At 44.2% G+C, this 25,255-nt stretch overlaps 1 protein-coding gene across 2 annotated transcripts in view; it reads left to right on the forward strand.

Annotated features, from left to right (window-relative positions):
* LOC134909287 (guanylate cyclase soluble subunit beta-2-like) overlaps window positions 1–25,255 on the forward strand; it is a 186,545-nt gene that overhangs the window by 56,573 nt on the left and 104,717 nt on the right. For both annotated transcript variants that reach the window (XM_063916005.1, XM_063916006.1), the window contains exons 7-11: window positions 5,853–5,967; window positions 6,708–6,811; window positions 8,849–9,065; window positions 9,586–9,906; window positions 20,449–20,597. In XM_063916005.1, coding sequence (XP_063772075.1) covers window positions 5,853–5,967; window positions 6,708–6,811; window positions 8,849–9,065; window positions 9,586–9,906; window positions 20,449–20,597 — 906 coding nt within the window. The remainder of the gene's footprint in view (window positions 1–5,852; window positions 5,968–6,707; window positions 6,812–8,848; window positions 9,066–9,585; window positions 9,907–20,448; window positions 20,598–25,255) is intronic.

The following is a 25,255-nucleotide window of genomic DNA, read 5'->3' on the forward strand; positions in this document are numbered from 1 at the left end:
TATATACCATGTTGTACGGTGTGTATGGTGTGGGCTGGTATGTATCTCGCCCTTAGATTAACAAAAATCCTTTCCTCGTACTGTCTGTCTCCTCTGGGCACAGTTTTATAACTGAGGTCTGGAAGAGGGGCATAGAGGGATAGGCCAGTTCACACCCATCTAAAGTCATAGAGTGCCCATGTCTCCTGCGGAGCCCGTCTATACCCCATGGTCCTTACAGAGTCCCCAGCATCCTCTACGGACTAGGAGAAAAAGTTTTACTGGTAGGTTTAAAATCTTATTTTTTTCTCCACGCAGAACATAAATATTTCACACGCTGGCATTTCAAATGCCTACATTATGAGCATGTGGACTTCTGCAGATGTTAAACTGCTCTGTGTCAACATTTCAACACCACTGTGGTGTCTACATCATGATTATCAACATTTCTAATGTCAGTATAGTGACTGCATTTCCCATTAAAGTATCTGTGGACAGCAATGCAAAACTACACTCCCACTGTGCCGCAGTCCTCAAGGAGTAACAGGCAGGTTAACTTTGTTAAAACCCTTGATATATTTGAAATTTGCATGATAGAAACTTTCAAATATATCAAGGATTTTAACAAAGTCCAGGAGGGAAACATTCTTTAAATAAAGAGAAGCAATAGGACACGAGAACATGTACTGAGACTGGAGGGAGGGAGTTTTGAGGAAAAATTATTTTACAGTAAGGGTAGTAGACAAGTGGAATAGCCTCCCATCAGAGGTGGTAGAGGTTCAGACAGAAGAGCAATTTAAACATGCATGGGATAGGCATAAGGATATCCTTACAAAGAAATAAGGATCAAATAAGGTGTGCAGAGCTGGCCTTAGCTATAGGCAGGATAGGCATCCAAGCATGTCTAGGGGCATCCAAGCATGTCCCTGCAGTATCTCATGCTGGGAGGGACAGTCTGCAAACTATCTGTTACTTTCTAAATGTATTCAATTGGTACTTGTATACACTGCTGTCTACATTTGTCAAATAGAATGCAGACAGTACCTTGAACTCCTTCCGACATGCTTGAATGCCACTGACTTGTGAGACCTCAGACAGCAGAAGCCCAGTAACTGCAATTCCTGGACCTGTGACATTTTCACTGATTATATAAGGTTATTACTGGATGGCTCCTTATGATACCACATGTGTGTTTTGGAAAACTGCTCCACATAAATCTGACATCATCTATACTGCTTCTGCACATCCTGTGTCCCTTATCCCTATGCAAACCCCAGATGTCTGCAGAGATATAACATGGGCACTTTATTTCTCAGTCAGTCCATGCCGTAAAATTCCCCTGCTATCCAGCACTGTAACGTGGTCAGTAAGTTGCATTGCGCTATTCTTATATGAAACATCAGTGCAGCGTGATTTCAGACGCGTCAGACTGGAGAGCAGACCATATTGCTCCCGCAGTATAAAATAAAGGGCATGCAGTTGCCGGGAGTAACAGACACCAGCAAAACATACTGAACAGTGAAGAGAATGGACAATTGCTACAGGTTGATACTGGTCTTTTTGTATAACCAGCAAGTATGGCAGTATCTGGACTTTGCTACCATCTGTGTCCAACCAGCAAGCTAAATTAAAGGTTGAGGCTTGCAAAGGCTGGCATACCCTGTGAGGTCACATCCCTTGTACGGGTGCCCCTTTAATGGGTGCGAGCTCAAGCACTCACCCATCCTACCACCCCCATCTCAAAAAATGTAGTCACGGATCTAGGGAGCTGCATGGGTGCACGCATTGACTGCAAGCACACCAGTAAGCAAAAGTAAGTTTAAAAAAATAAAATAAAATAAAAAAGCTACTAGCATTACTAATGTGGGGCAGGGCATATGTGTAAGGTGCATTACTGTGTGGAATAATGTGTATTACGGGCATTACTAATGTGGGGCAGGGCATATGTGTAAGGTGCATTACTGTGTGGAATAATGTGTATTACGGGCATTACTAATGTGGGGCAGGGCATATGTGTAAGGTGCATTACTGTGTGGAATAATGTGTATTACGGGCATTACTAATGTGGGGCAGGGCATATGTGTAAGGTACATTACTGTGTGGAATTTTGTGTATTATGAGCATTATTAATGTGGGGCAGGGCATATGTGTAAGGTGCATTACTGTGTGGAATTATGTGTATTATGGGCATTACTAATGTGGGGCATATGTGTAAGGTGCATTACTGTGTGGAATTATGTGTATTATGGGCATTACTGTGGGGCATTATGCAGGGTTGATCTGGCCCACATGGGCACAGGGTAATGCCCCGGTGGGCCTTACTGCCTGAGTGTTGCTGGGTCAGGTGCAGAACTAGCGGTGGTGCTAGGGCGCACCAGACAAAATTTTGCCTAGGGCATCAAATTGGCTAGGGCCGGCTCTGAAGGTGTGAGGTAAAAATATGGTAAAAAAAAAAGGGGCAGACTAGACGGGTCAAGTGGTTCTTATCTGCCGTCACCTTCTATGTTTCTAGTTTATTATTTCTGGCTTCTGTTTATTCAAGAGTAAGCACTCAAACTAAAACACACACGTGACCCTGCAAGCCCACCAGTGTAGGAGCAGGTTTGATAGTTAGTAAAGAACACATTTGGGACTTTGCTGCTAGTCTAGCCGGCTATAAATAGGCTAGTCTTGTGCAGGTACAGAGGACAGCACTGTGCATCGTAAGTAACCCAGCACATGTTTTGCCTGCACAATGCAAGCTACTTCTTGGGATATCAACTAGAGTAGGTTTATTGTTACTAGCAAGTACAAGGATGCCAGTGGCTATATTCAGTGCATCTGCTCAGCCACTATCAAAGCTTGCAGAAAACATAGATTGGAAACAGCTACTAAGAAATACAGTACGAGTGAGGACAAAAGACATGGGACTTTAATATATGGCTAAACCTGGGAAAGATAGCTGTGGCCACATTCATTGAACTAAATTATTTCTCATTACGATTTAATTCTACTATTTCATTCCTGCACCTGGTTTAAATAGAAGAAAGACACAATCAATAAATGACTACCTTCCTCCAGAGAGCAAATTATGCAGCCAAATAATGTAGAGATAGCAGAAAAGGTGATTAACTTGGCACACACTATTATCTATTAAACAAAAGTACAATAGAACAATAAAAAGTGTACAATTAACCTGAAATAATCTCATTCTGTGAAGGGAATGCAGGGGAAAAATGAAAGTCTGTCCTGTTATAATACGCTTTAGAGCCATTCCATAGTTCTGGCGCTGTGATTGGGAAGATAAGCCATCTGTCACTCCAGTTCACAAGTTTGAGGAGGTGGCCAATGCCTCTTGCAGGAAGGGTGTATATCATATATACTGCACACCTATATGTATATGTATTCGTATATGCAGTGGCGTAAGTTCATCCCAGTTGCCCGCAGGCGAGATAAATATTGGTGTCCTACCACCAGGGCCGGCGCTACCATTAGGCAGCTTTAGGCAGCTGCCTATGGGCGCCGGCTCCTGAAAGGCGGCACTGAGTGCAATAACAACAACAAAATTAAGGAACGGAGCTGCTGGAGCTGCTGCAGGAGGCCGCGGCCAGTGGTGGATTCAGGGCGGACTCAGGATGGGCGGGTGCGTAGCCTGGAAATACATTTTTTATTTACAATGCCGCCCAGCACCCGCTGGCAGGAGTCCACAGCACTGAGAGGCGGATGACGCTCAGGGTGCTACGGAGGCTGTCTGTGAGCCGGCTCCAGGGTACACTGCTGGAGCCGGCTAAGATTACCATGCACTTCCGGGTGCCTGGCTAACCCCTCCCCAGGGACCAGCGGCCGCCTCCCTTTGCAAGCAACTGAATCTGACCCTGATCATCCGTCGGCAATGATTCCGCCCCGCATAGGATCTTCCACGGGGAGTGGATATTATGAAGCCCCAGCACTGAACACAGGAGGCCGGGGGAAGCTGGACTGGCGCTGCTGCTGCTGTTTCAGGTCAGTCACCATCTCTGCTTGCCTGATGTATACCCGCAGCAGGTCACTAGTACAGCCCCATTCCCTACAATATGCTGCACCCGTAATTGCTCCCTATGGGGTACATTTACTAAGCAGTGATAAGAGTGGAGAAGCGAGTCAGTGGAGAAATTTCCCCATCAACCAATCAGCAGCTCTGTATCATTTTATAGTGTGCAAATTATAGATGTTACTTCAGTGCTGATTGGTTGCCATGGACAACTTCTCCACTGGCTCACTTCTCAGCTCTTATCACTGCTTAGTAAATGTACCCCTATGTCCCATATACACTGCTGACTGCGCCCTATGCCCCTGATTGCTCCCTATGTTACTGACACATCCCTGACTGCTCCCTATGTCCCTGACTGCTCCCTATGTCTCTGACTGCTCCCTATACCCCTGACTGCTACCTATGTCCCTGACTGCTCCCTATGTTACTGACACATCCCTGACTGCTTCCTATGTCCTTGATTGCTCCCTATGCCCCTGACTGCTCCCTATGTCCCAGATACACCCCTGACTGCTCCCTATGCCCCTGACTGCTCCCTATGTCCCAGATACACCCCTTACTGCTCCCTATGCCCCTGACTGCTCCCCATGTCCCAGGTACACCCCTGACTGCTCCCTGTGTCCCAGATACACCCCTGACTGCTCCCTATATCCCAGACTTCTCCCCATTAGCGGATTTACTGTTAGGCAACCCAAGCGGCCGCGGGTCCCTGGGGGCTCACTGACAGTATTGAATCATAGTGCATTGGAGGGTATTTTTATTTTTTGGTGGACCATGAGCGCCGCCGAAAAAGTCCCAGCGCTGGACTGTTTGAGTCTCGGCAAGCTGACAGTGATTAGATAGCTGCCGGGTGCCCATCTAGCGCACCTGAAGGTGGGCCCTTCATAGTGGAAGCACATCTCCCTCCTCAGAATCCGGCTATCAATACCCGGTATGCTGCAGCTCTAGTATCCTGCTCCTCCCGTGACTCACTGTGATGTGGTATATAATCAGGGCAGGCGCTACCGCCGCTTGAAGGGTGGTACTAATTGCAACAAAAAAAATGAAGGAAGTGACTGTTCTCTGTGATCGCCATGAGGGATGTGAGGCACCCGCTCCCGGCTCACCTGGTGTCGGATCTGAAGGGTTGGAGCCACATATTTGGCGCTGTTCCCACCTCCCCTCTCCTGCACTGCACGCTTCTCCCCGCCTGCACAACCTGATGACCGTGCAGATTTACAAGATCTGCTATCTCCGCCGGGACCACAAACCATGCAATAAGGCCACGGAGCTGCTAGACCCTGGACTAACCCCGGCCCATACCATAACTCAAACCGCTAAATTATAAGGAGGTGGCTATGGAACTTATAAGAGATGCTGTGTCCGCATTTTTTCATCTGAGGGGCTCTGTATTGTGGTGGTGGTGGTGGTGGTAAGGGATTGGGGGGGGGGGGGGGGGACGCTGCTGATTTGCCTAGGGTGCTGGGAAACCTTGCACCGGCCCTGCCTACCACTCCATATATAGAAAATAGTAGGCAGACACCATGCTGGCAGAGCTATTTGCTCCTGCAAAGCAAGCTTGCAGATTCTAACTACATGAAGCTACTTAGAATTGTCAGTTCAAAACCATTGCAACTAGGCAGAAAATGAATGTCTAAAACATAAAACCTATCAGTACTGTGTGTAACCGAAATATCCTCTAAGTGTACACTAGTAAAGGTATCCTTGGTGTAATGGGTGCACACTAGGAAAACCCCAGAATTGTTATATAAAATGCAGATTCAAGGACTTAACATTTTCAGTATAGCTGTCTGATACAGAACTGATATATGAAATTGTCATACGATCTGAAGCTCACACCTCAATTTTTAATTTCGTTCCACAGAACATTGAAAATGCTGTAAATAAAATTAGAGAGAGAGCAAACCAGGTGTCTGTCTGTCCTGTCAAGAAGAAGAATCATTGGGGAACCATACGAGGCATTGTTCAGTTTGGAAGAGGTAATGTGTTTTTGTGTCATTTCACCAAATACTACATTCAGTATTGATACTGTACCTCTACTTCTATAGATATTTTTAAGGAAATAATATGAAACTTATTTGGTGTAACTAGAGCACAGGTTCTCAAACTCGGTCCTCATGACCCCACACGGTGCATGTTTTGCAGGTCTCCTCACAGAATCACAAGTGAAATACTTAGCTCCACCTGTGGTCCTTTTAAAATGTGTCAGTGAGTAATGAGTACACCTGTGCACCTGCTGGGTTACCTGCAAAACATGCACTGTGTGGGGTCCTGAGGACCGAGTTTGAGAACCCCTGAACTAGAGTATCACCAAATAAGAGCATATCATGATATATACAGTATATTTTTATTTTATTTAAGTCACCTAAATACCATGTACTGTAACCAGACATCTGTGAGAGGAAATTAGGCCTCTCAGTTGCCTGTTCACATTGTGCCTAAGTAATGTCACTGGATGATATTCTTATGACAATGCTTTAGCCCACTATTTAGATGACTGTACAGCTAATCTGTATTTCCATTGGGTATATTTGGTTCTACTAGCTAGCATTAATCACACTCCAATGAACCTACATTTTGCCCTGGTCAGAAATGCCCTAACACAATATATTTGGATCTACTGATGCAAAAGACCTTTTCATGTGGTTTTAATTTTGAAACAATGTGAAAGTATCTCTTCAAATGAAAGTTAATAGGAATAATAGGAGTTTTGTTACAGGTAAAATGCTGAGGGGATTCATCCCAGTGTACCCGAAGACTCTCTGGATTGACATTAAAACATTTTGTAATGGGCTCCCCTTTCATATAGTATTTGATGAAGAGGTAAGAGACTATCAGGTAATGTTAGACATTGTTACTGTTGTACATATGGATACAGTATGATTCGCCGGTGGGCGGGATGACGGCTGTCCACATCCCAACAACTGCATCCTGCCCTCCAAAGTGCTGGCAGCGGGGCAAGCGCAAACAGTCCCCTTGCGAGCTTGCTGCGCTCGCCACGCTGCCAGCTCGGTGGCTCGATTGCCCCTTTAAAAAAGGTCTGAGATTGCCCGGTATGCCAAATCTCCGGCGATCTTGCTCCATTGCATCCTGCCGTAAGGGCTTGCACATATGTGTCTTCATACATCATTGCTGCTGTCATGCCAAACAGCCCCTCTCCTTGTGCCAGGCTCCATAAGACTATTCTAGCATCGGGCATCTTTTTTTGCTAATTATGCATTTATAGTAAATGGAATGTGATGTGACTAGGACGCACCAGGAGACTGTGCTGATTAATGTGATATATGACATATATGTGTGCGACTGAGTCTCTGAATCTGTATATGAAGCGCTACAATGCAGCATTCGCATTATTGTGCTCTGTATACAGACTCAGTCACACACAATATATACGTCTCACATATCAATTAATGAGCACAGTCTCATTGAGTGGTCTAGTCACATAGCATTGCGACGTAGATGTATTTTCGTCAAACAAAGATGCCAGACGCTAGTAGAGTTGCACGGGAACCGCCGTCTCATGCTGAGTGGCGTATTGAGACGAGATGTACGGTATGAGGACACATCTGTATATCAAATATTATTTGTGGGATACAGGTGTTTGACATAGTATCACGCAAATGTATCTACAGGGGACATCAGCAGATATCTCCAATGTCTGCTGCGGTGCCCGGTTTTGACTGCAAAAGCAATCCCATAGAAACATTTTTGGGGGGCTGCTTTCTTGCCAAATTTACCAAGCTCTGGAATGTGATTCATCCTGGAACTTAGCCCCCCTGTAGGTAAGACCATCTGTAGATGGCATTAGCAATTGTAGCCTATAGATCACAAACAGCTGTTTTATCCATAAGGCTGACTAGGTTGAAGCCTAGGGGCCCCACAGAGACTAGGGACCTGTCAGGTTTTTTTTGCTGAGGCACTGTTATCTGTGGTTAAATGCACTTTGCACTCTGCACAAAATGCAGTCAGCTGAAGTTTTAAGACAATGGGGGGGGGGGGGGGGGAACAATAGCACAACAGCGCTATTTCAAAAGAGAAAAGAAATGGAAGAATGAATGTGAGGTGAGAAGAATGGTCAGCAGACTTTATTTTAACTGCGTATTGGTGTCCGTGTGAATACTGAAAGTGTAAATGATGGCATAAGCTCTGCTTCCCAAACATCTACTCTAGTGGGGTGAAAGATTGAAGTCCCGGGGAGGGTTCAAAATACCTGAAAGCCTAGGGGTACAGCCATGGTTAAATACTGCCCTGATTGCAAAGACCACACATGCAGAATAGCACTGTAGCCCGAAAATTAAAAAGTTATATGGTCATTACTTTTGCACATAGCAGGTGCGGCTCCTATGCCTGTCACTGAATGTGTTCTTTAATACATGCCGGCAGTAGACAATTTCTTATTACTGTGAATAGTGGCGATAATAAGCTATAATTATCCAGTCACCCTATTTTTAGTAAATGGGCCGCTAAATGAGGTTCTACATCTGGACAATTGTTATAAAAAATAACAAGCAACAACATTTGGAGATCCGAATCTTGATGTTTAAGGGGGTGATTTATCAAACCTACAGAGGATAAGTGGATGCTTTGCCCATAGCAGAATCAGAATCTAGCTATCATTTATCTAGTTCTAGTACATTCTATGATAGCTAGAACTAGGTTGGTTACCCTGGGCAACACCTCCGCATGTCTTCTTTAGATAGTTTGATAAGTTTCCCATTTAGTGAGTCTTGGTGACCCTCTCTATTTTCATTTATAATAATGAGAGTCCTGTGTCAACTTTAAAAGGGCAATAACGCAGACAAATCTGGTGTTACTTTTTTCTACATATATTAAATTACTTTTTGATCTGACTATTTTCAGCTGAGAGTGAAGCAGGCTGGTGTGAGCATACAGAGGATTGTGCCAGGTCTGCAGACTATGGGCATTCGTCTGGATCAGTATTTTAGCACCGTGCACCCGGAGGTCACACTGACCATATCCAACGTCAGGAAGTTCATCAACAGTCAGTTTGTATTTAGGACTAAAAGGGAGATGATGCCTGAGTCATGGAAACAGCGCCCAATGCTAGAATTGAGAGGTATTGGTATTATTCATTTAAATAACACTAATAACAGCTAACAAAACTAATTCCATAACATTCGCAGAGTAAATTAACCATCTACTAATTAACACTAAGCTGCCCATACACCTAAAGGTTTATTGTCAGATCTGGCTGGTTGGAATGAAAATCTGCTAATTGGTGGGAGCAAATGACAATTGACCATTTGCTCTGAAATGCCAGAAAAATGACCAAAACGGTCATTCAGACAAATTGGTTAAATCAAATGGATTTAACCAATTTGTCTAATTGACCATTTTTGTCTGTTTTCAGTGTTTGGGAGCAAATGGTCAATTGTCATTTGTTTCCATCCGTTACCAGATTTTCATTCTAGCCAGCAAGATCAGACAAAAAATCTTTAGGTCTATGGGCAGATTAAGGTTTGCACTGTCAGTGCATGGAAGATGATTGTTAATAAATGTGTTAGTTTGATTTAAGCGTTTCATTTCTGAATGTCTGATGCAGATGGTGCAGCAGGTAATGATATATTTGTCTTCAGGTCAGATGATATGGATGGAATCTATGAAATCCATGTTATACTTGTGCTCTCCCCTCTTGCGGAACTTGCATGAGCTGGAGGAGAGGCAGATGCACATCTCCGACATAGCGCCACACGATGTCACTCGGGACCTAATTCTGCTGAACCAGCAACGATTGGCTGAGATGGAGCTATCTAATCAGCTGGAGAGGAAGAAGGAAGAACTGAGAATACTGTCCAAGCACTTAGAGGAAGAGAAAAAGAAGACTGAAGCTCTCCTCTATGCCATGCTCCCAAAGCATGTGGCCAACCAGCTGAAGGAGGGCAAAAGGGTAGAAGCAGGTAAATATATCCACTATTATATAGATATGCCATCAGAACATCTCCCATGTTTTCCATATCCAGTGTACAGTATATAAGTAGCCAGCATATGACTATCTCCCCCAATTCATACAAATTGTTCTTCAAAGGCAAAATTGAGAGGAAGAGATAATTAACTGTAAGCTGCTGAGATTTAAAAAAAAAAATGTGGTTAAATATTCATATACAGAGTCGTAATATTTTATTAGAATTTGTGCATGGAGAACACTATAAATCCAAAGACTTTGCATGCATAAAATATTGTTCCGTCTAAGTGGCGGGATTCCATACCCGTTATCCCTTTCATGTAGTGATCACCAGCCCAGATTTTAACACTGGTGCTGAGTGTTTATAAGGGGTATGTCATTTTATTTTTTGTTAAGTTTACTCAAATAAAAGATTATAATTAAAGATATATCCGTATCACCATGAAGTTGATGCTGTGCCTTTACTGTGGCTGCATCTATATGCTCAGGGATTTATTCTGTTTCTGCGCCTTATAACTAGAGATGTGCGCCGGACCATTTTTGCTGGTTTTGGTTCTAATTCATCATATGGTTTTGGTTTTGGATTCAGTCTTGGATTTCGGCTGTGACTGGGTTTGGATTTTTTCAAAAATTGTCAAAAGCTAAAATCACATAATTTTAGTTCCTAGAGCAGTGGATCTTAAACTTGGTCCTCAGTTTTCCAGGACACCCGGCAAGTATAGTGAACTGTGTGGGATCCTGAGGACCGTATTTGAGAACCTGTGTCCTAGAGTATTATTAATCTCAATAACATTAATTTCCACTCATTTCCAGTCAATTTTGACCACCTCACAGCTCACAATATAGTGTTCATCCAGTTTAGGCCAAAAGCTGCAGCAAGCTGGCTGGTTGCTAAGCGACAGAGCAGCAGCGCAAACACACGCCAGTTTATAGCAAATATAAGAAACATTGCTACACAGCAGTGGCAGAAATGAAAAGTGGTGCGTGGCTGGTGGCAGCAGCTGCAGCGCTAGTATTTGGTTGTTCTTCTCTAAACTGATCGTTATACATTTTTCAATTCACTGCATGGAGTCACAGGGCTTATAGCTGCACGTGAACATAGCGCACTAGGGTAAAGTGCACCAAACAGTACAAACAATAGATCTATATATATGTTTTCATTTTTTTTAACTTGCAGCTCAGTTTAAATTGCGTGGAGTTACAGGGCTTATATATTCATGTGAACAAAGCACACTAGCAAAAAGTGCATCAAATAGAACAAACAATAGAAGAATATCTGACCATGAGTCACACAATACACAATGTAGTGCTGCTTGTGAACAGCCACTTTAGATGGACACAGCACAGCCAATTTACAGCAGAGTACGGTGAAGCAAACAGCCCCCTATACACTGACTATATACAGAACCCAGCCACTTGTACAGTAAGTCTGGAGTCTTACACAGCATAGCCAATACAGCAGAGTATAGCACAGTATACTGCAGCATACAGCAGTGTGTCCCCTATACACTGACTATATACAGAGCACAGCAACTTGTAAGCCTGGAGTCTGGTGTCTGACACAGCACAGCCAATACAGCAGAGTACAGTGCAGCATACACCAGCATGCCCCCTATACACTGACTGTATACAGAGCACAGCCACTTGTAAATCTGGAGTCTGACACAGCACAGCCAATACAGCAGACTACAGCACAGCATACAGCAGCGTGCCCCCTATACACTGACTATACAGATCACAGACACTTGTAAGTTTGGAGTCTGGACAGTGGACAAAGCACAGCCAATACAACAAAGCTCAGCGCAGCATGCAACATACAGCAGAGTGCCTGAGAGGGAAATGGTGGCGAGTCCCGGCCACGGTGCATTATATAGAATCCAACACCCGTGAGAATCCGATGCCGGGAGGATGACCTGTTGCCTCGAAATGGAATCCTAGTCTAGCGGGAAAACCCGAGCCACGGCTCAGGAAGACTCGGATCCCAGAAGTTTGGAGCGGCTCGGAGATGCTACTTGGCTCTGTTAGTTGTAAATGTGAAAGATGCATTACTCTGTTAGTACATAATATAATCTAATGAAATGTCATATATACTGTAAGAGAGAAATGTATTCTGACAGTGTTATAAATAATGAGAAGTCACATTTTCTATTTGAAATGTCATGAAAAAACAAACATCGCATTCATCTTTTACTGCTTGATATATATATGTACAATAGCAATCTGATTTCAGATGTGACTTGACATACTATAGCTGCAACTCCATTGAATAAGGTACTATCCGCGCGGATTCAAAAACCCAATGACAGCGTGGGGCTGCTGGTGTCATCATCATTATTATCATCATCATCATCATCATCATGTACCTTTACACCAGAGGGTAAATCTACTAATATGTATAAATTGTCTGTTGATAAATATATGTGCTAGCCCCTGAAACACAACATCAATTTAGAACGATTTAAAATCTATAAAAATTGACCTTTAGTAAATACTCTCGGGTCTACCAGCAAATTATACACCTTTAAAAAAGTGAATCTGGAGATACATTCAAGTGTTGAATGCATCTCTAGTTATGTGGCCCCAACTCAACTTAAGCCTTCTCAGCCCACCGCATTTCACTTTTCCATGCACAAGGGGCTTCAAGAAAAAGTGTCCTGGTTGTTTTTATGACTCTAGTTAATAGTGCAATTGTGCTGCCATTTAACTACAGGCACACCAATCCTCCAACAATCTAATGCAAAATAACTAAAATGAAACAGCGCTGTGCATATATGTTTAAATCTAAATTAGGATGCATTTTGGTACACATATGCAGTATGGAAATGTGCAGATTTAGTTATACCACATAAAAGGTCCAACGGTAATGTGGCCATCAGAGTGTGTCTTGATGCTTTCACATACGTATGCTCAGAGGCGTCACCGGGTGTGGTGACACCCGGTGTGCACCCTTGATATGCCAGCATGCCTCAGGCAAAAAGCGGCGTGGCCGCAAATAAAGGGGTCGTGGCCTCGCGGGATCGTCACTCCAGGTGCGTGCCCAGCATCTCCGAAGATGCTGGACTGCAATGAGCTGCCCCGGAGGCTGTCTGCTGCGCTGTCGGCTCCAACTCTATGACAGGAGCCTGGTGCTGTAGCAGACTTTCACACTGCAGCACCTGGCTCCTGTCACTGCGGAGGAGCCCACAGTGTGGTGTCACCACTTCCAGGTGTCACACCCGGGTTCAGGCCGCACCCCCTGCACCCGCTTTGTGACGCCACTGCGTATGCTGCAGTTTGAGTTGCACGTGCAAATTGCAATACATATACAAGGAAACAGTTTCACAGCTATATAAAAATAATGTATTCTCTGGCAGGGTCCACAGGTTATCCACAGGATAACAATGGGATATGATGAAGCGACAGCGGATTTGCACCAATCGGTCAAAGCTTTCCGGCCTCCAAGCATGCAATGGGCCCGTCCATATATTCCCGCCTCCTGGCTCAGGCAAATCAGTTTTTTATCTGGTGCGGCAGGAGCCAGGCCATGGTCAGAGGGCTGCTGGTTTTTAGCAACCCTAAGCTTTCTTATTTTATTTTTATAGTCTTACTATTTTTCTGAGCAATCTTTCTAAACAGCGTCTTATACGTACCTTAGAAAGAGTTGCTCCAACAACTCTTCGCTGGGTCGTGACAACGATTACCCACGAGTACAGTACTGTTTCGGCGGGTGTCTGTGTCGGATATACTAGCAGGTCCAGCAGACGTTACCAGGCTGTGGCCGGAGCACGGAGAGAAGGTAAGGCATTGATTTCGCTTAGAAGGGGAATACGGACACAGCCGCACTGTTTTGGGAGGAGACTACCAAACAGTGGCAATGCGGCTGCCACCTTGGGTGCACCAGCGCTAGACATTAGGGATCATAGCTCCAGGAATAGTATGAGGCCGTGATCCCTAGGGTTGATGTCAGCAGTGGGGAGTCAGACGCTCTCCTGGTCAACCCTCCCTAGTTCATGACCAGTTTCCTCCAAGTCTCCCGCCATGAACTGTTTTCCCGCTTCCGTCTCAGACGCTGTAAACCAGAGGTTCTCAAACTCGGTCCTCGGGGGCCCACACAGTGCATGTTTTGCAGGTCTCCTCACAGAATCGCAAGTGAAATAATTAGCTCCACCTGTGGACCTTTTAAAATGTGTCAGTGAGTAATTAATACTCCTGTGCACCTGCTGGGTTACCTGCAAAACATGCACTGTGTGGGCTCCCGAGGACCGAGTTTGAGAACCTCTGCTGTAAACGAAGGGGACCCAGTCACAGCATAGGCGGCTGTGTGGCTGGTGCATCTGTGTTCACTGAGTGTCTGTGTTCACTATAGGTTCATGGAGCGGCAGTGTACACTAGTAGCGTCTGGATCCACTCATCATTCGCTAACGTATTGATCGGTCCTGGAAGCGAGGTGAGTCTCCCTGTATCCCACTCTACTGAGTACGGGTAGTACAGCACTGTCTCTATCTACCTTTTTGAGTATAAATAGTTAGATAAGTGCCTATTGCATATGAGTCTGTGGGGGTCATTCCGAGTTGTTCGCTCTGTATTTTTTTCTCGCAACGGAGCGATTAGTCGCTAATGCGCATGCGCAATGCCCGCAGTGTGACCGCGCCAAGTAAATTTGCTATGCAGTTAGGTATTTTACTCACGGCATTACAGGGTTTTTTCTTCGTTCTGGTGATCGTAATGTGATTGACAGGAAGTGGGTGTTTCTGGGCGGAAACAGGCCGTTTTATGGGTGTGTGCGAAAAAATGCTACCGTTTCTGGGAAAAACGCGGGAGTGGCTGGAGAAACGGAGGAGTGTCTGGGCGAACGCTGGGTGTGTTTGTGACGTCAAACCTGGAACGAAACTGACTGAACTGATCGCAGATGCCGAGTAAGTCTGGAGCTACTCATAAACTGCTAAGAAGTGTCTATTCGCAATTCTGCTAATCTTTCGTTCGCAATTTTGATAAGCTAAGATTCACTCCCAGTAGGCGGCGGCTTAGCGTGTGCAAAGCTGCTAAAAGCAGCTTGCGAGCGAACAACTCGGAATGACCCCCTGTATACATTTACTGTTGTTTCTTTCGCAATGTGTCTAAATACGGTAGATCTGTTTAAACATGATTCAGTAATATGTTCTCCTACATACTTGAAATGTAGTTGTAGTTGATGATGTGCTCATATTGCTTATTATACTAAGGTATAACGTGACTGATTACTAGTGTGATTGCTGACTTTACTATATTCTGTCAGTTTTCTTCTATTCCGATCCTCAATGCTGGTGCATGGGTAGGGTCGGATTGTATGTCACTTTAAAAAGCTTAAAGTGATTACAGTCACAAATTGTGTAGTACACTGTGAAAGTGTTGATTATTTATCATGTCTAAGAGCGGCAAAGGTGAGTAAGATGCACTCACAGCAACATCAACACTCATATCATGTTTGTCTTGCAAAGCTGTGTTATCCTCTCAGGATTTGGTTCAGGATGGTTTGTGTGCAAATCTTTTAGCTTTCACCAGGGGTTCTTGAAAAATACAAGACAGATTCAGGTGCAGGTTGATCCACCATGGGCTATGTTTGCACAGACTTTATCCAGTATAGCTGAAAGGATAATTCCTCCAACTCCTGTACCGGGGATAGGTTACACGATTAACCCTTATATGCAGCTTCCCACTTGTGGTGTATAACTTCCAGCAGCTGCCTCTCAAAATAAACAGGCTGATAAGCTGGTGGTAAGTAAATCTTAATTCTCACAGGCTACATATGGTTCAGATGAGGATTCATCGGAGGATGAAAGCTCAATTAATTCTAATTCGGCATAGGAAGAGGAGGAGGAAGGTCTCAGCTCAGTGGATATAGCTGAGTTAATTAAAGCAATGAAAGCCATTCTATCCTTAGAGGATTCAGCAGAGCCTGTGTTAAAAACCAAGGCACCTGTGTTTAAACATCCCAAAACAGTTAAGATTGAGTTTCCAGGGTCAGATCAGCTGACGGAAATCATGGCAGAGGCTTGGGCTACGCCTAATAAAAAATTTAGAATTCCTAAGAAATGGAGTTCCAATTATCCTCTTCCAGCTGGGGATTGTTTAAAAAGGGAGATGGTTCTAAAGTAGATACACATGTGATTCGATTAGTGAAAAAGTCTACATTACCTTTGCCTTCAACATCATTAAATGATGCTACAGATAGGAGAGTGGATGGTTTTCATAAGGCCAGCCATGTCTTGATCTTGGATGGCAAAGGTAGTGGCTGCCTGGGCTGATGCATTGGAGGGAGATTTTTCAATAGCATCAAGAGAGCAAAAATCCAATATAGCACATATAAAACAGGCTGCAATGTTCTTGGAAGAAGCAGCATTGGATATGGGTACTATTGCCTCCAGGGCATCAGCTTCAACAATAGCTGCTTGTAGAGTAGTTTGGTTACGTACATGGAAAGCTGATTCAGAATCTAAGAAGGGTTTGGAATCTTTGCCATTTTCTGGAGATATTCTTTTTGGTAAAGAATTTACAAATATTTTGGAGTCAGAAACAGACTCCAAGAAAGTAAAGTTTCCTTCCACATACAATTTCAAACCTAAAGTTCTGGCTTTTCGGCCCTTTCGGTCTCAAGGAAAAGCTAAAGGTAAAAGTGATAGCAGGCAGTCCCAATACAACAAGTCTGGTAAGACTAAAAAGCATTGGGCTACCAGAGGACCGGTTGGTAAAACAGATAAGCCATCAGCCTGATGGTGCGGGCCTCCACCTGGGGGATCCCAGGGTGGGGGGCTGACTTCTTCAGTTTGCACAGATCTGGCAGCAGTCTACAACAGATGCCTGGGTGCTGGAAGCAGTATCTCTGGGTTATGACTTTGCCTTTAAAAAGCACACTCCTCAAAGTTTTTTTTGGACCAGCCCGTCTCGGGTAGAGACGAAGGCCAGGGCTTTGCAAGAGGCAGTTCAGAAATTGCTTCAGTCAGGAGTAGTCATTCCAGTTCCTCATACACAATGAGGACAGGGGTTTTACTCCAACCTGTTTTTAGTTCAGAAGCCAAATGGGTCATTTCAGCCCATTCTCAATCTCAAAGTGCTGAACAAGTACTTTTGGGTACCTCAGTTTCACTTGGAGACTTTACGTTCCATCATTTTGGCCATGGAGCCAGTGGATTATATGGTATCCCTGTATATACAGGATTCTTACCTACATGTTCCTATAGCACATAAGTGCTATCTCAGGTTTGCTATCCTCCAACAGCATTTTCAGTTCCAGGCGGGTGGCTCACCCTACCTTTTGGGTAAGCCACAGCCCCCAGAGTATTTACCAAGATTATGGTGGTAATGGCAGTTTATCTCCACCAGCAGGGGATAAGAATTTTTCCATACCTTGACGATCTTTTAATCCTGGCACAGTCGCAGTAATTGCTTCTATGTCATCTGCAACAGACAATAATGTGTCTGCAGAAGCACGAGTGGCTCATAAATTGGGCAAGATGGTCTCTGGTTCCGTCACAGCGAATGACTCACTTGGGAGCTGTACTGGATTCAAGTCTTCAGAGAGTAATGTTCCAAGATATCCAAGGTTCAGTCAAGGATTCAGGACTTGCTACACAGTCAAAAGTTATCCATTCACGCAGCAATGCGTGTGATGGGTTTGATGGTGTCAGTATTCGACATGGTGGAGTATGCACAATTCCACTCGAGGCTTCTGCAGCGTCTGATTCTTGCTGAATGGAATGGGGTATGGGTTGCATCAGATGATAAAAACACAGACTAGGGTTCTTACGATAGAATTAAGAAGGTCATTAGCCTGGTGGCTACAGACATCCCATTTGGACAAGGGGAGACCCTTTTGGATAACATATTGGGAAATTCTGACGACAGATGCCTGTCTCCAGGGCTGGGGAGCAGTGACAGGGAGGTTGTGTTTCCAGGGGTAATGGACCAAGGAAGAAGGTTGCCTGTCAATAAACATATTGGAACTTCGGGCCATATATATGGCACTAATTCAGGCAAAGGACATTCTTTGGGGGAAAATCAGTCCAGATCCACTCAGACAATGCGACGGCAGTAGCGTACCTCAACCTTCAGGGAGGAACTCGCAGCCAAAAAGCGATGAAGATGGTAAGTCACATACTAAAGTGGGCAGAACTTCATCATCCAGCCTTGTCCGCAGTGTTCGTTTCGGGAGTCATAAACTGGGAAGCGGACTTTCTCAGTTGACACGCCATTCAGGCAAGTGAATGGGCTCTACACCTGGAGGTCTTCCAGACTCTAGTAGACAAGTAGGGGTTGCCAGAGTTAGATCTCATGGCTTCCCGTCTGAACAACAAAGTTCTTGCATACGGGTCAAGAACAAAGGTTTCCAGAGCGATCTTTGTAGATGCCTTGTTTATTGAGATGGGACTTTCATCTGGCTTATGTGTTTCCGCCAATCACCCTATTACCCAGAGTGGTGAGAAAGATAAAGCAAGGGAAAGGTGCTTTGATACTAATAGCTCCGGCTTGGCCCAGAAGGCATTGGTACACAGATCTGGAGAGAATGTCGATGGATGCTCCACTTCTGTTATCACAGACATCTGGATCGACTATCTTTGATGGCGTGGCTTTTGAAACCTCTATCCTGAAGTCAAGAGGATTCTCACAACATGTAATTCACACTATGCTCAGAGCAAGGAAACCTTCCTCAGCTCGCATTTATCACCGAATATGGCAAACCTATATTCATTGGTGCAGTGAACGGAAAATGGACCCTAAGTCTTTCAGAGTTTTCAGGGTCTTAGCATTCCTTCAGGCAGGAATGGATAAAGGTTTGAAGTTGGCTTCCTTGAGAGTGCAAGTGTCAGCATTGACTGTATGGTTCCAAAAGAAAATTGCCAACTTACAGGATGTGCATACTTTTTTCCAGGGAATGTTGCGCATTCAACCTTCTTTTGTTCCTCCTACAGTGCCTTGGGACTTTTGCCCTTCAAGTTGCCCCATGTGAACCACTTAATAAAGTGGATCTTAAATGGTTGACAGCTAAAGTAATCTTTCTACTGGCTTATGGCGTCAGCTAGAAGAGTATCAGATTTAGGGGCATTATCATGTCGTTCCCCATTTCTGATTTTTTTTATCCACATAAAGCAGTTCTCAGTACTAGATCTGGATATCTTCTGAAGGTGGTGTCTAAATTCCACCTTAATGAAGAAATTGTAGTCCTGGCTTTCCAGATACCGGGCCTTTCTGCGGGAGATGCATCGCTGGACGTGGTCCGTGCATTAAGGATCTACGTGGATCGTACCAGTGCCATGAGAAAGACAGATTCTCTTTTCATTCTCTACGGATTTCACAAGAGAGGATGCAAGATGGCTTCGGATGATGATTTCAGAAGCATATTCTCAATCTGATCTCCCTGTTCCGGCTAATGGGGGTCATTCCGACCTGATCGCATGCTAGGTTTTTTTGCTGCGGTGCGATCAGGTCAAAACTGCGCATGCGTATGCACCGCAATGCGCATTCGCGTCATACGGGTACAAAGCGTATCGTTGCTGAGCTATGGATTTAACGAAGAATCCAATCGCACAGCCAATCGCAAGGAGATTGACAGGAAGAAGGCGTTTGTGGGTGGCAACGGACCGTTTTCTGAAAGTGTTTGGAAAAATGCAGGCGTGTCCAAGCGTTTGCAGGGTGGGTATCTGACGTCAATTCCGGACATGAACAGGCTGAAGTGATCACAGGGGCTGAGTAAGTTCAAACCTACTCAGAATCTGCACAAAACTTTTTTGTACCGTTCGGCTGCACAAGCATTTGCACACTTGTAAAGCAAAAATACACTCCCCTATAGGCGGCGACTATCTGAGCGCAGCGCTGCAAAAAGTAGCTAGCGAGCGATCAACTCGGGATGACCCCAGTGTATCTGCTCACTCTACTTGTAAGGTAGGTCCATCATTGGCACCACAATGTGGTGCTTCAGCAGAACAGATATGTAAGGCAGCCACATGGTTTTCCATTAACACATTCATTAGACATTATGCCATGGATACCTTAGCCTCTCATGATGCTGAATTCGAGTGAAGGATTCTCCTGTCCAATCAGGAGCGTCCCCACCACTAAATTGCTTTGGGAAATCCCATGGTTATCCTGTGGATAAACTGTTGACCCTGCCGGAGAAATATATGTTATGGTAAGAACTTACCATTGATAACGGTATTTCTCCTAAATCCACAGGATCCACAGGGATCCCACCCTGATGCACCTGATTTGAGGATCCTTTTACTCACTAACCTCTTCTTTCTTGTACGGAAGGGTGGGCATGTGTGTTCTTTTCACCTGATTAGGGCTATCTATGATGCTTCTGCCTTGAGCTTTGGAATACAACTGATTTGCCTGAGCCAGGAGGCGGGGATATATGGACGGGTCTGTTGCATGCTGGGAGGCCGTAAAGCTTTGACCGATTGGTGCAAATCTGCTGTCGCTTCATCATATCCCATTGTTTTCCTGTGGATCCCGTGGACTTGGGAGAAATACCGTTATCAATGGTAAGTTCTTACCATAACGTATATTTTGTCATGTTTTGCAGGTGAATTCAAGGAGTGTACAATATTATTTAGTGACGTGGTAACATTTACCAACATTTGTGCTCAATGTGAACCCATCCAGATTGTCTCCATGTTAAATTCTATGTATCTCCGCTTTGACAGATTAACAACAGTGCATGATGTCTATAAGGTAATCATTTCTACAGAATATTTACATAATAACTTACGTTCTTTACTTTGTAGATTTTAAGAGGGGTTCCAAATGTGTATTACAAAGTGATGTGGGCACATCCAGTGGTGCAAGTAGAAATTTTTTCTTAGTGGTACTGATAGTAAGAAAATGGGCGTGGTCATGTGTCATGAAGGGGCAAAATAATAGCTCATTGTCTTTTTAAACTAAAGCAATGTTTAATAGAATATAACTGCAGGCTCCATGTTGTACTTGTATTCGGGCCAGTTTACTGCTGTAAGGAGTCTATTCATGAAGCAGTGAAAAGTGTGGAGAAGTGAGCCAGTGGAGAAGTTGCCCATGTAAACCAATCAGCTGGTACTTATAATTTTATAGAATGTACTTTATAAATGTTACCTCAACACTGTTTGTTTGCCATGGGCAACTTCTCCACTCTTTTCACTGCTTCATAAATAGACCCCTAAGTCTCGATACAGTTATTTTTTTATTCTCATAGGAAAGGCAGCCTTCTTACATATCCAGTCTCTATACAAAAGGAAGAGCTGGAATCATCTCTGTTGTGAAACAAGGAACATCTTCTGTGGAGTTAAAAGCAATGTGTGGGATAGTGATCATTGTAACATTCTAACACAACGATAACCACACTACACATATAATTATGCATGGTAAAAAGATAGTTACCTATAGCTATATACTGTAATTACTCTAATTTGGTAAATTGTAGAGGAGGGTAGATGGTATTGTCTTGCTAAGCACTAATTGTGAACAAATGACTCAAAGTTACTCAATGGACCCATGGTCTGCCATGGTAAATTGTGGCCTCCATATATAGGGAAGTGTGGCCAGATCATGTTGGGTATGTGACTCTTTGTCAGACCTGTGCCCCAGTAATTTCTACCAGCCCCCCTCTCTGAATTACTGTATGTATCGCTACCATACAATATCTCTCTGACATCTCATAATCATGGACTTCATTACGTGCTAAGGGGTGTATTAAATTACTGTCAAAAATGCATTTTGTCGGTAAACAGATGAGAAAATATCGCAATTCACAGTAATTTTGCCAAAGCATATTAAATTGTCTGCAAAAATGTTTTACTGCAAATTTCAATTCACCTACTCTGAGCAGGTGATAAACTTGGGAAAAATCCCTATTTTAAGTAAAAAATGTCGGGATTTGGTTCTGAACCCCTGGGACAACCCCCTGAATGACTAATTACAGGTGAAATGCAGAAATTTAGAATATCTTGCAAAATGTCATTTATTTCAGTAATTCAACTTAAAAGGTGAAACTAATATATTATATAAACTTATAACATGTAAAGTGAGATATTTCAAGCCTTTATTTGTTATAGTTTTGATGATTGTGGCTTACAGTTTAAGAAAACCCCAAATCCAAAATTTCAGAAAATTAGAATATTACATAAAATCAATAAAAAAAAAAGGATTTTAAATACAGAAATGTCTGCCCTCTGAAAAATATAATCATGCATATGTACTCAGTACTTGGTTTGGGCCACTTTTGCATGAATTACTGCCTCAATGCAGGGTGGCATGGATTCTATCAGCCTGTGGCACTGCTGAGGTGTTCTGGAAGACCAGGATGCTTCAATAGCGGCCTTCAGCTATTCTGCATTGTTCGGTGTCATGCCTCTCATCTTTCTCCTGGCAATGTCCCATAGATTCTCTATGGGGTTCAGGTCAGGCGAGTTTGCTGGCCAATCCAGCACAGTAATCCCACGGTCATTGAACCAGGTTTTGGTACTTTTGGCAGTATGGGCAGGTTCCAAGTCTTGCTGGAAAATGAAGTCAGCATCTCTATCTCTTGTCAAGCCACTCCTAAACAACAAACAATGTCAGAAGCGTCTTACCTTATTAAACAAACCACATCACCATCAGGGGGTTGGTGGAAGGGCCCAAGGACAATTCCATCTTGCACGTCTTTTCTTTGCCACATCATTCCAGGGGTGCTGCCCCTCTGTCCTATCAGTCCAGGGGTGCTGCCCCACTGCCGTTTAAGTCCAGGGGTGCTGTTGCCTGTCTGCTGTGCTGTGTAATTCTCCAGGGGTGCTGCCTATGCTGTATAAATCCAGGGGTGCTGCCATATAATTCCAGGGGTGCTGCTGTACTTGATCCTAGGTTTAAATGAAAGCCTACAGCAGATATGAAACAAGCTTTAACATCACAAACAGATTTGTGAAAACTAGCCGCAAAGTTGGAAATGGAAATTGCTGAAGTGTTTTTAAATAAAGTGGGGAGAGACCACATTTGTGGTCAAAGTCAGTAATTGTATGAGATTGAATCATAATCCAGCGCAACTGCCGGAGAGGTAAAAGTGATATTTTCTGCCGGAGCATTAGAGAGAGGTTCTCCTCAATTATTTCATGTTAGGGACTCACTCAAATAAATGGCTCCAATTAGTCAACCTTAATTTTGATTTATTATTATTGTTCCACATTTTGTGATTATTTATTTAGAAGATGCGAATTTGTTGTACAGGGATCTTCTTTTCCTAAGGGCTGTGTAAGGTTATCGCAAGACCTTGCGGTGTTAGAAGAACAGAGTTTCAGTGATCTTGCATTGCATCAGCTTTCCATTGCACTGCAGCACTAGATGGGCCAGGAGCTCCTGTGAGGCACAAACAGTTACTGATTAAAGCCCAGTAGGGAGTTTCATGGTGGCTTACAGCCAGGAAGATGTCTGGCTTGCCAGGCTGAGGCATGCTGTGGGCACAGAGGTTAGCATTGCCTCCTCCCACAATCTTACTTATAGTATGAGTTTGGACTGTAGAGTGGTAAGCTCCACTAGGGCAGGGGCTCAATAACAAAACCATTTACTGCACAGTCGTGCTTAGTACTTTACCGAACCCACCCGATCTCAACTTGCCCCATCCGGGGCTGCTGTGGGGGCTCAGGAGGGACTGCTAAAACATCAAGGGGCTGCTTTATTTAAAAATATAATATGAATAAAATAAACAAGACACATGGGTATTCTCACATGCGTGTAACTGGGACACACAGGTATGCTCACATGCGTGTAACTGGGAGCTGTGAAAAACAAAAATAAGGCATCTGTCACAAAATATGTAAAAAAAAAAGCAATAAAAAAATGGAAAAAAAAGAATCTCACGAGATTTTCACAAAATAAGTCTCCAGACTCCGTGGAGGGGAAAATATCCAATCTTGATCCTGTGGTATTCACCAGTTTATTTGCATACCAGCATTAAATCTGAGATTATCTTAATCCCTGAAAATGGAGAAGGGGGTACAATTTTGGAGGCTATGGCCCCTAGTTTTTCCGTTTGTCCAGTAATTGTTATGAGCCACGGCTGTGGCTCATTCCTGTTTTGCATTTTTGGTTATGTATTTTATGTTATACTTCTGTTTCTGTTCCCCGTGGGTGTCATGGGGTGTTCGGAGCCCACCCTTAAAGAGAGGGTACTGTTATGAACCACAGGTAGTGGTTCATTCCTATTTTATGTTTATAAGTAGTCTTGCAGGCCAGGATTTCCCGTTGCTCTGGTTTGGGAAGATTCTTGTTTGCTGCCAGTGGTGAGTCTGTGTGATTGCAGCTTGTTCCCATGTGTTCAGCCTCACCTGTCTGTTGATTGCACCTCTCAGTTGTGCAGCAGGGCAGCTGCACGACATAATTAATTAAGACTCTCTGTTATATGCTGGCTCAGTGCAATTCACAGACGCTGGTGATATTTCCAGATTTCCAGATTTCCTGAGTTCCAGAGTTCTTGAGTTCTGAGCTAGTCTCTGCCAGTTCCTGAGCTCCTGTCTAGCAGTATCTGTCTAGCTGCTTCAAGTGTCGGTTCCCGAGTGTCGGTTCCCGAGTGTCGGTTCCCGTGTCGATTCCAGTGTCTGATCCTGTGTCCTGCCGTGAAGCGTTCCTGTCCAGGAGTCCTGTGGCTTTGTCTGTGCCTGGGCGAGTGTCTGGCTTCTTGGTGTCCACCGGTCTGTCGTTTGGGATTCTGCCTGTCCTCCGGTTCTGAGAGTCTGTGTCGGCTACTTTGGGGGTTCCAGTCCGTTTGCCAGTATTTGTACCGGTTCCGTGAGTAGCGGCTTTGCCGCGTCCGTCGGCCTAGGTCGCAGTATTCTTTGGTTATAATTTGTTACTGGTGTTTTGCAGAGAGTTCTGCTTATGCTGTCACCGCCGGTACACAACAGTATTGTGTCGGCGAGTGGACAGCATTTCCTTGGTTGTTCTTTTCCTTTGGCGGCGTGCAGCACATATATTTAGTTTTAGGGTTGTTAGTAGCCCCTAGCCTTCTGTTTGCTTTAGCTAGAGGTCCCCTTGTTATTATCCTGTCTCGGTTCACGCCTTGTCTCAATCTAAGACCTGGGGGCATCGGAGTTGGGCAGACCTCATCTGCCCTTCAAACGCGGTTGCCGTGGGCCCAAGAAACCATAGTCACTCAGGCGTGAACTGACCACACGGGTGAAACAATGGAGGTAGGGTGCTAGGGGCTATTTCCACACCACACCTTATTTCAGCGTCACGTTCTGGTGCTCAGGACTCACTACGCAACATCTCCCTTGTTCTGAGCACCAGGAACCTAACATTATCACCAGCCATACAACAAAAAAGAAATAAAACTTTTTCTTTTTTGGCCCAGTCCAGTCCTGTCAAGAATCCAGTCCTGTCTAGAACTC

This window comes from Pseudophryne corroboree, chromosome 4 (genome assembly GCF_028390025.1).
Source record: "Pseudophryne corroboree isolate aPseCor3 chromosome 4, aPseCor3.hap2, whole genome shotgun sequence".
Taxonomy (NCBI): domain Eukaryota; kingdom Metazoa; phylum Chordata; class Amphibia; order Anura; family Myobatrachidae; genus Pseudophryne; species Pseudophryne corroboree.